Source organism: Oreochromis aureus, linkage group 4, assembly GCF_013358895.1.
Source record: "Oreochromis aureus strain Israel breed Guangdong linkage group 4, ZZ_aureus, whole genome shotgun sequence".
Classification (NCBI taxonomy): Eukaryota; Metazoa; Chordata; class Actinopteri; order Cichliformes; family Cichlidae; genus Oreochromis; species Oreochromis aureus.
The window spans coordinates 18,760,326-18,773,284 of record NC_052945.1 but is presented as its reverse complement, the minus strand read 5'-3'; the positions used below and the strand labels follow the sequence as shown (position 1 = coordinate 18,773,284).

The 12,959-nt window shown below is 41.2% G+C and overlaps 1 protein-coding gene across 1 annotated transcript in view; it reads right to left on the bottom strand.

Annotated features, from left to right (window-relative positions):
* Nucleotides 1-203: 203 nt before the first annotated feature.
* The window catches only part of LOC116312645 (cytoplasmic phosphatidylinositol transfer protein 1-like), a 53,923-nt gene continuing 41,167 nt past the window's right edge, over nucleotides 204-12,959 (bottom strand). The window contains exons 3-9 of the mRNA XM_031730095.2: nucleotides 12,573-12,661; nucleotides 11,278-11,285; nucleotides 7,689-7,760; nucleotides 5,833-5,928; nucleotides 3,639-3,794; nucleotides 2,968-3,031; nucleotides 204-1,461 (exon numbers count right to left, since the gene is read on the bottom strand). Of these exons, the coding sequence (XP_031585955.2) occupies nucleotides 1,151-1,461; nucleotides 2,968-3,031; nucleotides 3,639-3,794; nucleotides 5,833-5,928; nucleotides 7,689-7,760; nucleotides 11,278-11,285; nucleotides 12,573-12,661 (796 nt within the window). The 3' untranslated portion in view covers nucleotides 204-1,150. The remainder of the gene's footprint in view (nucleotides 1,462-2,967; nucleotides 3,032-3,638; nucleotides 3,795-5,832; nucleotides 5,929-7,688; nucleotides 7,761-11,277; nucleotides 11,286-12,572; nucleotides 12,662-12,959) is intronic.

The following is a 12,959-nucleotide window of genomic DNA, read 5'->3' as shown; positions in this document are numbered from 1 at the left end:
GCTAATTTAACTTGCTAGTTACTGTTCTTACTGTCTTGGAGCATATCTGGCCACAAAATTTCCTCTGAGATCAATAAAGTATTCTGATTCTAATTCTAATTTATACAGCATGACTTGGTTTCCAAAGTTGCATTTGAATGAGCCACACGACTGTCTTTCCATTCAGATAGATCACATTGACAAACTCTTCACACAGTAACAGATGCAGCAGTATTTACTTTAATGTACTGAATACAAAACCCATCAATAGTATGACAGTAAATGAACACAATAAAACCACAATGAAGTCAATACAGCAGCAAAACAACACCACATGACCAAGTCTGTAAAAACTCCTGTAAAACACGACATCACATATGAGGCTCAGATAAGGAAAACATTCAGTTCACAAATATTTAAGGGCAGCCCCGGTAGTCAAGAATCATGCTGTTTCATGAAGACCTCATGGCTGCTGAGACACATTACAGTCAGAGCAGCTTCATCACTTGATATGATATTCTTTTTGAATTAGTCACATTTATATTTTTCATACAGTATATACAAGAATACACAATCACCTTACATCTGACTGTGAAAACCATAATACTCGACTGTTACAGTGGCCAACAAGAGTCCCAACTACATAATTCAGTTACCAAATAAATGAACAAAGCCAGAGATGTTTAAAGATAAAGCAGATAACAAATGTTAAGTTTATGTGCACTGAGTCTCTAGATATCTTTTCACCAACACACCCTGAGCTTGGATGAAAACAAGGTGACACTCTGTGGGATAAAACGATTTCAGGAATGTATGCTACACTCAGTCAGGCTAATTGGACTCCATACTGATTAATGAAAGGTGCAGACTGGCTGTTTTCTAAGGAGAAGTAAAGGATGAGGAGCCTGCAGGTGCTTTTGTTGGACTCTCGCTGGGATTTACTACACCTTTACACTTGGCGGGCCTTGCTGTGGATGCCTAGCTGTACCTGTAAAGGCAGTCTGAGAGCTGTTGGCTTTGCTGGAACGCCGGCGAGTCGGCTGAGGGGCTGGGATCACCGGGACAGTCACTTCTTCTTCAGATGGCTGAGGGAACATTGCAGGATGTGCTGGGTAGGCATCCTCCACTAATACGCAGGTCAGGGGTGTTTAACAGCGGCTTAGCCCCGCTCTCATTCTGGTTGCGGACTGGAGTTCCAGGAGAAAAAGCTTGGAAGCTTGAAGAGTGAATCCCTGCGGCCTGGATCAGGCAGGGTCAAGGTCTCTGGAGCTGACTTCTTCCGGGGTCGCTCTTTGGGCACTGACAGGAAATCAGGGGCTTCGGTGGAGAGGGGAGTGGACGGGGCGCTGTTGGGTCCGCTGCGGGTGCTAGATGGCAGGGGGTTCTCTGAGATGGAAATGGTAGGGGGGAAAGTGCCAATCTTCAGGTTGGTGGCTTCCTGCGTGGCACGCTCGTACTCTCTTACTTCATCCATGGTCATGTCTGTTGGGTTGGAGCAGTGACATATAAGAGAGACAAGGAATCTGTAGAATTGTTTTTATTAGATTTGAATGCAGTTTTTATGTGATATAAGCACAGTGATCTGCAATTCTAATAAACCCATACTTTATTAACAATAAAACATAGAAAGCACACCAAATATTTAAACAGATGTGTTTCACAACAGAGCTTAGTAGTAGTAGAAGTGGGGTGCTGAACTGGCCTGGCTGCGGTTCAGACCTTTCACCTCTTAAAACCATTTGGCCCATCATGAAATATGAAATGGAGCTAAGAAGACCCAGGACTGTTGAGAAGCTAGAAAATCAAGCAGCTCGTATCCTTAAGTTCCCAGATGTTCATGGTTAAAAAAGAGAGGATGCTACACAGCAGTAAACAGGGCCCTGTCCCAACTGTTTTGAGACGTGTTGCTGCCATCAGATTCAAAATGAGCTAATGTTTTTCTTACTTTGGTACGTTTGATATGGTTTCTGTGTTCTACAGTGAATAAAATACGAGTTTAAGATTTACAAGTGATTGCGTTCTTTGTATTTTCAATGTACACAGCATCTCGAGTTTTTTTGGAAATGGGACTTTGCAGATTTATTTAATGTGGTGAGGCTGCAAATGTGGAAATATTAGTGGAGTTGCGCACAGGTTTCTCAAGGTCTTACAACTAACTGCTTCAAGGGAAAGACGTGTCAGGAGAAAACTGTACTCTCAGTTTCCCGTTCTTAGCTGACAGTAGTCACAGCTGTGGTCTTTTGCTGTTGTTCATCTGCTCTACGGTTTGACATGTTGCACAATCAGAGATGCTGTTCTTCTTACTTTAACTATAAAGAGAAATTGAGTTAATGCTGTCTTCCTATAAAAACAGTCTGGGCACTCTCTTCTAACCTCTGATATTAACAAGATGAAAAATCCAAGTTTCTAAAATATAGTTTCTAAAATACCCAAACCAGCTGCACTTCTGTAGGAGGAGGTAGGATGTGGCATAACCAATTAGCAGAGGTGACACTACAGCTAATTGGAGTCACCCATCTACTGTGTGGAACATTTTATATGTTATCATTTGTGGTTAATTGTCCTAACAGGCCATTCAGGAAGTCTTTTCTCTGTTTTCGGTGGTGGAGATTCTAATATTTATCCTATTTAGAATTATTATCAGGTATCTGTTCCTGTGCACGCTACCCATGCATACACCCTGCTAAAAAGAGCTTGCTAGCATTTAGTTGATAACTTAGCACGCTATGCTCATGTCCAAATATGACAAATATATCCAAATATTTCAAACTCCAAAAACACCAGATGGAGATGGTCACAATGCTAAAAGTTGATAATAAACAAACTGATAATGTCATGCTAGCTATGTCCATCCTTTGCATACAGTCTTTGATCTCCACCTTGAAATGGAATAATTTATGTGAAGTGGGTGCAATCGTGAGATAAGTCAGTGCCTGCACATGAAAATAACCCAAGTTTTCTAAAGACTGTCATCTCCTGCGCACTTACCAATCCACTCATCCACCCAGGCAAAGGCCTGCCTGTGTCCTAAAAGCAGCACGTCTCGGATCACCTGAGGAAGATTCCAAAAAATAAAAAGAGAGAAAAGGGAAGCAAAGGAGGCAAGATCACAGGAAAATGAATTCATACAGGGACAGAGGCAGGGAGGAAGTTCAAGGAGAGAAACTGTAAATCAGACTGCATTCACTCTAAAGGATACCGAGAGTTTCACTTCATTTCTCACTTCAAAAATTTTCTGTTCACCCCTAGAGGATTATGATTTATGTGGGACACTCCTGGTGTTAGCCTGTGAGTAATGAACCTGCCTCCAATTTGTGTGTGTGTGTGTGTGTGTGTGTGTGGGCGCCTTGGGCAAGGATAGTGCAGGGACAGCTGACCCGAGGGACAGATGCTGTAGCAAAATGGATTTGGGAAATGAGAGATACAAAGTTTAAACTCTGCAGCCAAGTAAAAGGGAGGTGGTGCTGCAAGGCAAGCTGTGGGATGTGAACAGGGCAGATATTGTGGAAGGTGATAATGGAACTGCTGATTTGGCTCACAGCCGTGTATCACATGTTTTCAGAGCAGAAAATGGGACGCCTTTGGCTCAGACGATGATATAAGCAGGCTGAAACTCATCCACAACGTGTCTCTTGCCCCCAAAAATGGTTTGTCCTGACCTTGTGTACAAACTGCTCCACACGGGTTTGCAGGCCCCAGACTTCAAATTTGACAGTGACCAGTTTGTAGGAGCACATGATGGGGTCCTGGGTGTCGAGCCATCCTTCCTGCAGAAGCCCCCGATTCGTCTTCTTTGACTTAAAATACCGAAGGTCCTACAAGGCCACAAGACACCAGCTTCAGAAAAACAACTCATTTTCCCCCAGGAGTTAAATAAAAAACAATCTTATGTCGATAATCCTCAAAAAATTTACATAAGACGATAAGGAAAATTTGTTGAACTGTTTTCCAACCAATACTTAAAATTAAAACTATACTTCCTGCCATCTAATCTCTCTCACACACATCAATTTCCTCCTCTTTGCCTACAGGACAGGATCATCTGCTTTTATTTATGAGGCTAATGCAGGGTGTAGCTAAGAAGCACAGTGGGAGTCTCAGAAACTTTACACGCATTAATCACTGCTCCCAGTGGACTAATTATGCTGTGATGCTCATTTGTCTTAGAGTCATGCATCCGAGTGTGACAGAGTGTCTCTATCCCTGCTGGGAAAGTACTTGTAGAGGAGGTGGAAGACGTCTGTTATATTTGTCTGCGTATAAAATGTTTCATCAAGTGTATTGAGAGACGGAAAGATGAGAAATGCTAATGAGAGATTAATCGCTTTTAAGCACATTTTTTAATAAGCAAATATCTCTCCAAAGATATTTTACTTCACTTACTTTTCCTCCTGGTTTTGCTGAACAAGTTTCGTTAACTGTAGATTGTATTTCAAGAAGGTCTAAAAAGTGAAGCCAAAGTCAAAGTGCTTTAAATATGATTTCTTTCTGGTGACCAGCAGGGAGCAAATCCTCTGGCTGCAAGCAGTTTGATTCTATATACTGCATCATATATGCTGCATCCAGTCAAATCACCAGCAAGTGTGAGGATCTCTATGAAAACAGAGGTTTTTGGCAGTTTGCAGGTCTGGAGCATTGCCACAGTCCTCCCAGGAGCGGACGATGCAGCAAACTCACCCAAGGCCAGACTGTGCCACGCTCACACAAACGGCAAAAAACTCAAAAGCATTTGTCAGTTTATGGTCTCAAATGTTATTTTAATACCTTCTTTCATACATCATGAGGTTTATTTTGTAAATTATGTTCATACTTGGAGTAAAACAGATTATAAAACAGACGTGACTAAGTTGTGACTGTGAACACCACCTCCAGGCTTTAATAACAGCAGAACACAAACACAAAATAGGTGATATCCATCTTTTATATACGAGCTATGGCTTGAACTAATATCAGTGGGGCAGAGAGGCTTTTTGTTGATTAAGATTACATCAAATTACATTAAAACCAGGCATCTGACACTCATGCATGTGTTGAGCTGTATTGAGCCAAATGTGGTTTTAAAGATCCTTCATTTTTTTTATTAACTGATTTCTCAGTGTGATGCATGCTGGTTTTATTTAGTAAAAAAAAAAGTTTAGACACTACAATAACGTCTTTTTATCTTCAGCACTGGAAATTATTTCTTGTCTTGTGGACACTGGTTGCATGTGTTTGCATCATGAGCACCTGCTGTCAGACCTCTGACTTTTTTCTCCTTTGTTTTTAACCCCGTCTCTTTTAAACTTGGACATTTGACACAGTGGATCTGTTTTTAAAATAATATTTACATTAGACATCTGACTTATCCTCTATGTTTAGCTCTGGACAGCATGTCTGTGCTATTCTTAGCTCTCAGTGGTTAAAAGCAGAGGAGCACAAAGATCGGTGGGAGGTGCATGTGTGAAAGTGAGGGCGTCAATAATAAAACTGCAGCGCTGTCATGACCCCTCTTGGTTATTAATAGCTCAGCTTTTTATGACCATCACGTCCTGATAGATGAGCGAACGCACGCGCATACAAATGTCAAATCTCCAGAGCTAATGCCCATCACCTCCCCCACACATAAACATGCGTTTCCCTTCCTTCCATTGCTCAGAGGAGGCAGATGGCCAGCTGGTGGTCAAGCACGAGCTGGTGCTGGTGGAGAAAAGATAACACCCTATTCTGTTCCCTTCTCCTCACATCTCAGTTGTTGACTTCTCTCCTCCTCCCTCCTATTCACCCTTCTTTCCACTTTCTTCCACAGTATCTGTGCCGTGGCTGCAAGTATTCATTCACTCCACATCCTGAGGTCAGTGGCGTTGCTCTCCTCACCTCCGACTCCTTGTAGTGGCGCTCGGGGATCTCATCGTAGGCGATGTCCAACAAACACACCTCCATCTCCTCTTCTCTAGGCTCACTGCCAAAGATCTGAGGAACAGAGAACAGTTCAGTATGTGAGGACAGCTCAATCAATGGTGTTGACAAATGCTGTGGGATGAAGTGCCGTCACTTGGTGGATTTATAAAGGCAGCTTCACGCATCACGTAAATGCTGGGAGTCATTTTAGTCACACATCATATTGCTGTACAGGAAAGCAGAGGTTGAAAGGGTTTACGTTAGACAAAAAGATAATTTCCTGAGAACGTCCCGTCCTTCTAGCTTTACCCTCAAACAATAGGCTAAACAAACTGTGAGTAGGAATGTGAGTCACACCAAGTGGTCAATGATTTCCTCCTGTGTGACTCACGGGACACAGACGCAGCAAAGCAATGTTGACTAGTTATCCGCTCCTTTCAGAGCAGTGAAAGTGTTCCTGAGTCACGGACGTTAATTAAACTTCCTGCATTCTTTGAATCTTTCACGTGGGTATAGAGTCAGGGGAAAAGGGCAGGGAGACGACTACCAAGAAATGAGGGAGGCTGGAATAAAGAGCGAATAGCGGTGACTGCACAAATGGTGGAACCGGTGGGGTGTTAACATGAGAGCGGAAAGACCCTTCTATTGAGTTTGCCTGCACCCACATTTGTTACAATCAGTTTCAAATGTGAGATTTTGACCATCTGTGAAACCATCGTGATGTTCTTGCAACTCCCATAATCCACCACTAGGTGGGGCAGCAGCCTTTTCCTTCCTACTACATTGTATATTCAAGTAATATTGTGTAACAGTCAGACTTGCCTCCACTGCCAATACCAAGTGTTGCTCTGAAGGTGAGGTGGAGATCAATTGAAGTGCTTTTACCTGGTCAGGTTGATTTAATAAAAGAAAATTACAGTCAATCTATTTTATAGCTATAGTTCTGTGCAAAAGTTTTTAACCAGCTCTTATTTCTTTATATTTTACTTCCAAGGAGCCAGACTTTCTTGTAATTTTTAAAAATGGTCTTAAACATTAGTTCTCCAGAATTTCTGAAGGTTTTTTAATGTTGGTCTTAAGACAACAGGCTGCTTTTTCACTTGCTTTCAGTCTAGTCCGTCTACGTGACCATTTTCCGGGGAATGTTTTTTGGACCATTCTTGTTTCTACACATAACAAACAACTTAGCAAAGAACCAATTTTAAATTTTGTCTTTAGGCACTTTCTTACTAGCAGCCTGTCTTGAAAAACACATTTTTTCTGTGAATTAATTCTATGAAAAATGCCAAAGACACTGAGGTTTCACAGGCATAAAATTGTATTTTTGCACCAACAAAGTGATTCCCAAAGAGCTGTTAACCAAAAACTTTGCTCGTTACAGATAGAGATTCAGTTTGTCCACCTATTGTTCAGATGTGTCTATCTGGCAAAGTATCTATGAGAAATTATCATAATGACAGATTGAAAAAGAGACCTACTTTTCGACAACTGCGCTGATTGTCAAAGATACAAATGAACGCAAAGACAAAAACATTCATGTTAACGGTCGCAATCACTCCCTGAAGAAATCAGAACAGCAGAATGACTGAAAATCCTCCTGATGTCCTTGACACACAATGATGCAATAACCCTCTGACAAAGAGAATTCGTTAGTTTTGATTTTGGGGAAAACAGAAGAAGCAACAAGATGAGGCAACAAAGCAGACAGAAAAGAGCACAAAGGGGAAAAGGTACATGAAAAGAGAGAAACTAAATTCTATCCTCTTTCTTTCAGATGCAGCTTTGTTCCCACGATTCACTTCCAACCGCATGGCACTCGGAGCTTTACTCACATTATCATTGTTCCCTTTGTTGTCCTCATATTTGGTCTCAATGTGGATGGAAAACTTGGGCAGGAAGGAGCACTGAAGGGAGGAAAAAGTGAGAAATAAACACCGCTTGAGTTTCTCTGTTAATAACTGCATTGCTTAATGTTGTTTGTTCCAGGTCACATCACACACGAGGACATGTGAGACTGTCTCTACAGCCCTTTTTCAGAGACTGTTAACACTGTTAAGGTTCATCAGTCTGCTAAAGTGACAACATCCTTTAGGTCAATATGTGTGCATGTAGTCTTGCAGTAGCTTACTCTTTAACTTTGTTGCATTTTAGCTTTGTGCTCTGCTGAAAGCACAAGATGCCAACACGCTCAGATGCCAGATCAGATTAATGGAGTGGACTGTGTGTCTGACAGGGGCTTATATCTTGGGTTTTATTACACAAAACCAAAGCAGTAATGATTATTCTCTCACTCTGGAGATTTAAAACTGCATCACACCCGCACACTTTAGTGTTTTTGTCCATTTTCACTGTCTTTAACCAAATTAAAGCTCAACACAATCATTATACAGTGGAGAAGGATGAATACTGGATGCATGAGGTGTAAATGCAAAAGCCAGTGTTTGTGTTTATATATGGCATCAATAAGTGATGCTACACATGGTATATTCACAGTGATGTGGAGCGAGAGGCCTTATTGTAGTTACTCAGTACAATTCAGTGGCCTTGTGAGTCTTAAAGAGAAACAAGAAAACTGTGCGAGGTGTGTTTGTGTGTGGGTGTCTCTGTGTTTCTGATACTGATGATGGTGACAGAGGATAAATGTCTACACACCTAAAGGAAGACAACACTCCTTTCACAGCAGCTCTAACATCAATTAGTAGGTTAATGAGACTAATTTGAACCTACATAAGTAACAACTGACCTGCTGTTTCAAGTCAAATTGGTCAGTATTAAAAAGGTGTTTGTCATTTACAGATGAACAATGAAGATATTCCTTTAAAACCTAATTTAATGCTAGAAATAAATGTCCGAGATCATCACAGTGAGCAGTTTTTTTTTCAGTCACAGTGTGTAAAATCAAGCACCTCTCCATGCAGTCTGCCTTGTCGTTACAAGTGTGGTCCTGTAATAAGATGCCACCACTGCAACAAGTCAGCTGGTGAAATGTCTTCCATCTTAGATCACAATCAGCTGTAAGTGATACAGAAACCATGGCAACTCAGCCATGAATGACTGCAGAGCTCCAAACCTCCTGACGCATTAACATCAGCACCAAATCTGTGCACTGCTGGCTTCGTGGTATGGGTTTCCACATGGGAGAGGAGCTCCTGTAGGAGTAATGTGTTGTATACTTTAAGTACTCTGCAGTCAGAGTAAGAGGTAATGATGTGACATGCATCCAAAATCACAGCAGCTGCTGCCACAACGCTCATATTCTTAAGGCTGTTAACTCAAGAAAAGTTTCACAGTTTCACATGAGCTGGCATGACCTCCCTGAAACATCCAGATGCTGCAGAGGCAGTTGCATAATCTCAGCGAGGCTGAAGAAATGGCCTGCTGCTGATTTTATATGTGGTTCACTGATGCATTCCTGCTGCTTTACACATAGAGAGGCCGTGTGTGTGTATGTGCATGTGTGTGTCTGGGCGGGCATGTCTTAGGGCATGTCTTCTTAATGTCCCGGTGCAAATCATTAGTGCTTTTTGTTGGCAACAGTCAGTTAAACATTCAAACAGCTGAGAGCTGTGGGGTTTCTGTTAATGTCTTTAATGAAAAGTTCCCCTGATTAGCTCATATTGACAAACAGACTGGAGCAGCAGGGGTGCGGCTGTTGTTGAAGCAGGGATCTGGACACGAATCTGAAGCTCTAACAAGTATGTTTGATACTCTCATGTGCTTGGAAGTATTGAATAAAACAATTCAATTCAGATACGAGTGTCTGGGCTCAATCTTAGGGACAGACTGAGGAGCTCATTTATCCAAAAGCAACTTGGATGATTTTTTTTTTCAGGATTTGTCCTGAGATTCTCCCTGTGGAGATATTCCATGTCCATCTAACTGGAAGCTAACTTCAGAACAGATCTCTGCACGCTGGAGGGATTACACTCCTTCCACAGGGATGCCTCGACATCTGTGTTACCCTTCACTGCCTGGTGCCATCAGCTGCCAGCAGCTAATGATGATTATTGCTGTCTCGCAGGTTCACTTTTAAATTGACAGTTGAGACGATATTCATAATCTTCATTTCCATTTTCATCCCATTACTTGGGTGTAAATTAAACTTGATGTTTTTGTGTTATTCTCATTTTCCATAATTATGCGCAGCAAAAAATCCCCAACGTCAAAAAGAGAAAGAGAGGGGAAAAAAACAGAAGGTAATAATAAAAGAGAATAAATTTTGTTTGGATTTAATCAAGGTATCAGATCACACTGGGGATCAGACGTGAAATTACATTTGTTTCAGATATGCACGGTGGTTTTGGTAAAGACTTCACTTGCTGTGAGCACAATCTGATGAAAAAAAGGTCAGAATAATAAGATGGGCACATTTCTCTTTCTCTTACATTCATATACTCACAATCTCAACATGTCATTCGTCATGATAAATAAAAACTAGATTTGTGTGACTTAAGAGGTTAAACTACTTAAACAAACATAATGTTTCAAACTGAGCTATATGGTGTAGTGCCACTTGTTCTGGGTCCTGGGTATTTAACTCTGAGGTTCTTTGGTTCTTAAGTTTATTGTTTGTTGTCATATTTGATTTTCATGTTCCTTGTAAGCTTCAGCTTTGGCTCTTTGTTCCTATTTTGAGTCATCTGTTGTGTTGATTTCATAGCAGACTTACTTTCCGTGTTGAGTTTAAGTGCATTATGGTGTTGTTGCTGTGCAAAGTCAGTCACTACATGTTTCTACACAGCACACAGTCCACAGAGGTCGCCAACCTTCTGCAGAGTTAATCACGACAGACCTACAAACTTCATGTGGCCTTCAGATTAGCTCACCAACAGTGCACAGAGAGCTTTATGGAATGGGTTTCCATGGATGAGCAGCAGCATCCAAGCCTTACATCACCAAGTGCACTGCAAAGCGACGGATGCTGTGGCATCGCCACTGGACTCTAGAGCAGTGGACACGTGTTCTCTGTTTCCCTATTTCTCTTGTTCCAGGAAGTAAAGCTGAGACAGGTCCAGCTCAGTACCCACATTTCTGATATTTTCAAATATTAAAGTGCATATTTGTGCCCATGTATTTTGTGAACTCACAGGAAGGACTTGGGTTAATATGGACATTGCCTCATGCTGTAAATGCCCTGATGATCATTACAACCAGTAAGTATCAAATATCACAATATTAAAGTATTACAACTGTCTTCTAGCAGTACATGCTGCTCAGCATGCACTGATGTCCTTCATACTGATAGTGTTGGGTGTTGTCAGAGATGTGCTGGATTTGGGGCTCAACAAACATAACCCGCTCCTCTTCTAACACTCACCCTTAAACTCTACAACATGAGATCTTCTAGGCAGCTGGTCGATCAAAGTGGCTTTGTGTGTGTATGAGTGTGTGTCTGTGTGCAGGTACACCGAAACTACTCACCGTGTACTCTGACCATATCATCAGCAGAGGCCATCAGTATAATGGATGGGAATGGGGGTTTGAGGGGGGGGGGGACAAAGGCATGAAAGAGAGTGAGAGAGATAAGACGAGAGGAGAGAAGAAAAAAATACTTCAGTTCACAATGAAAAAAAAAAGAACCATTAAGCCTCAGCTCAGTAGCACTTCATTTCCAGTAAAAGCACATGAGAGGAGCCCATTTCACTATGATATTGCCCCATTTTTAAAAATCTGTGTGACACTGATTGTTTTTGACATGCACGGTCCTGCTGAGCGCATATTTAGTCTGTCATATAAACACACTGTACATACAAAAATCCCAAATGCAATATGATGTTTACTGGTTGCCATCTATCGGTATTAGTGTGACATTTAAAGCTGTTCTAGCTCTGCTATAAGCTTTTTTACAACCTAATGCTATCGCTTTAATTTACACATTTGATAGAAAGCACATTACAGCACATATTTTTAAATAAATCAAAGAAAAAAAATCTGACAGATAAATACCGACACCTTGTTGGTGCCAAATTTATTCTGGAAATGTAAAAACGGAACGATATTACACTGTAGAAATTACCAGGTCATGAAAAAAACACAACACTTGACAATGAAATAGGCCAAAAGAATTAATTTCTTAATGAAACATAAACAGATTTCCCCATCATTTCATACTATATGTAGGTACTTATGTGTAAATACTAAGAAAAATGACAACCAAGTTTAAAATTAATCTTGTTTTATTGTAATTAAAGTGGTAAAGAAAAATGACACAGTCGTACACTCGTGTCTTTAAAGCAGCTACGGCGGCACAAGGCAGCAGGTTACAAAAATCAAGATGTACATGACCTGCAGAAATGGCAACTAGCCAATTTGTTGTCAACTTTCTCATTTGCAAAGCTCCGCCCAGCAGGTGTTAACGTTGTGTTGGTGCCATTCCGAACAGGCCAACAGGAACGTTGCAGAGTGCCCTCTGGTGGGCAAACTATGCAACATCAACACTCAGAACATGGTTGAATGGTATTTCTCCCATCTCTTCGTTACTTTTCAATTTTTCATTTATCAGCCGTACAAATGACATTACCGATATTGGTATTAGCAAATATATGCCAACATATCAGCCTAGCTCTAATGTTGTGGTCGGAATTAAAGTGTGATTTTTAAGTGTATCATCCACACAACAGTGATGCTAATTATTGAGAAATTAGTGATTCTATATCATTGCACCAATTCTTCTAAATTCTTTTAGAGCAGACTAAGGCGTATAATTAAAGCATTACCTGTGATAGTGTATGGGTAATAGTTCCAAGCCTTCTCTGTGACATAGAAGATCTTGGGGACCACTGCTCTGGCCCAACTGGGGAGCTTGCTGTCAAAGATAGACGAGTGGATAGGTTAGTAAAGTGGAGAAGAAGAAGAAAGAGAACAGATTAGACAAATAGTTTGTGTACAGCATGGTAGTCCTCTCTTAAAGTTTCTCCACTCTTCTTCTTTGGGCGATCATTCGGAACAGGCAACAAGAAGCATCCAGCTGTGTGGAGTCATAATGGAGGCTGTACAGGGCAGCCATGATGGTCCCTTGGGGAAGTTGATTACACCCTGTACCCTGCAGGGGAGTTTCACCAGCGTTCATTGTGATAGATATAGAAAAGGGCATGGAAGGCAAA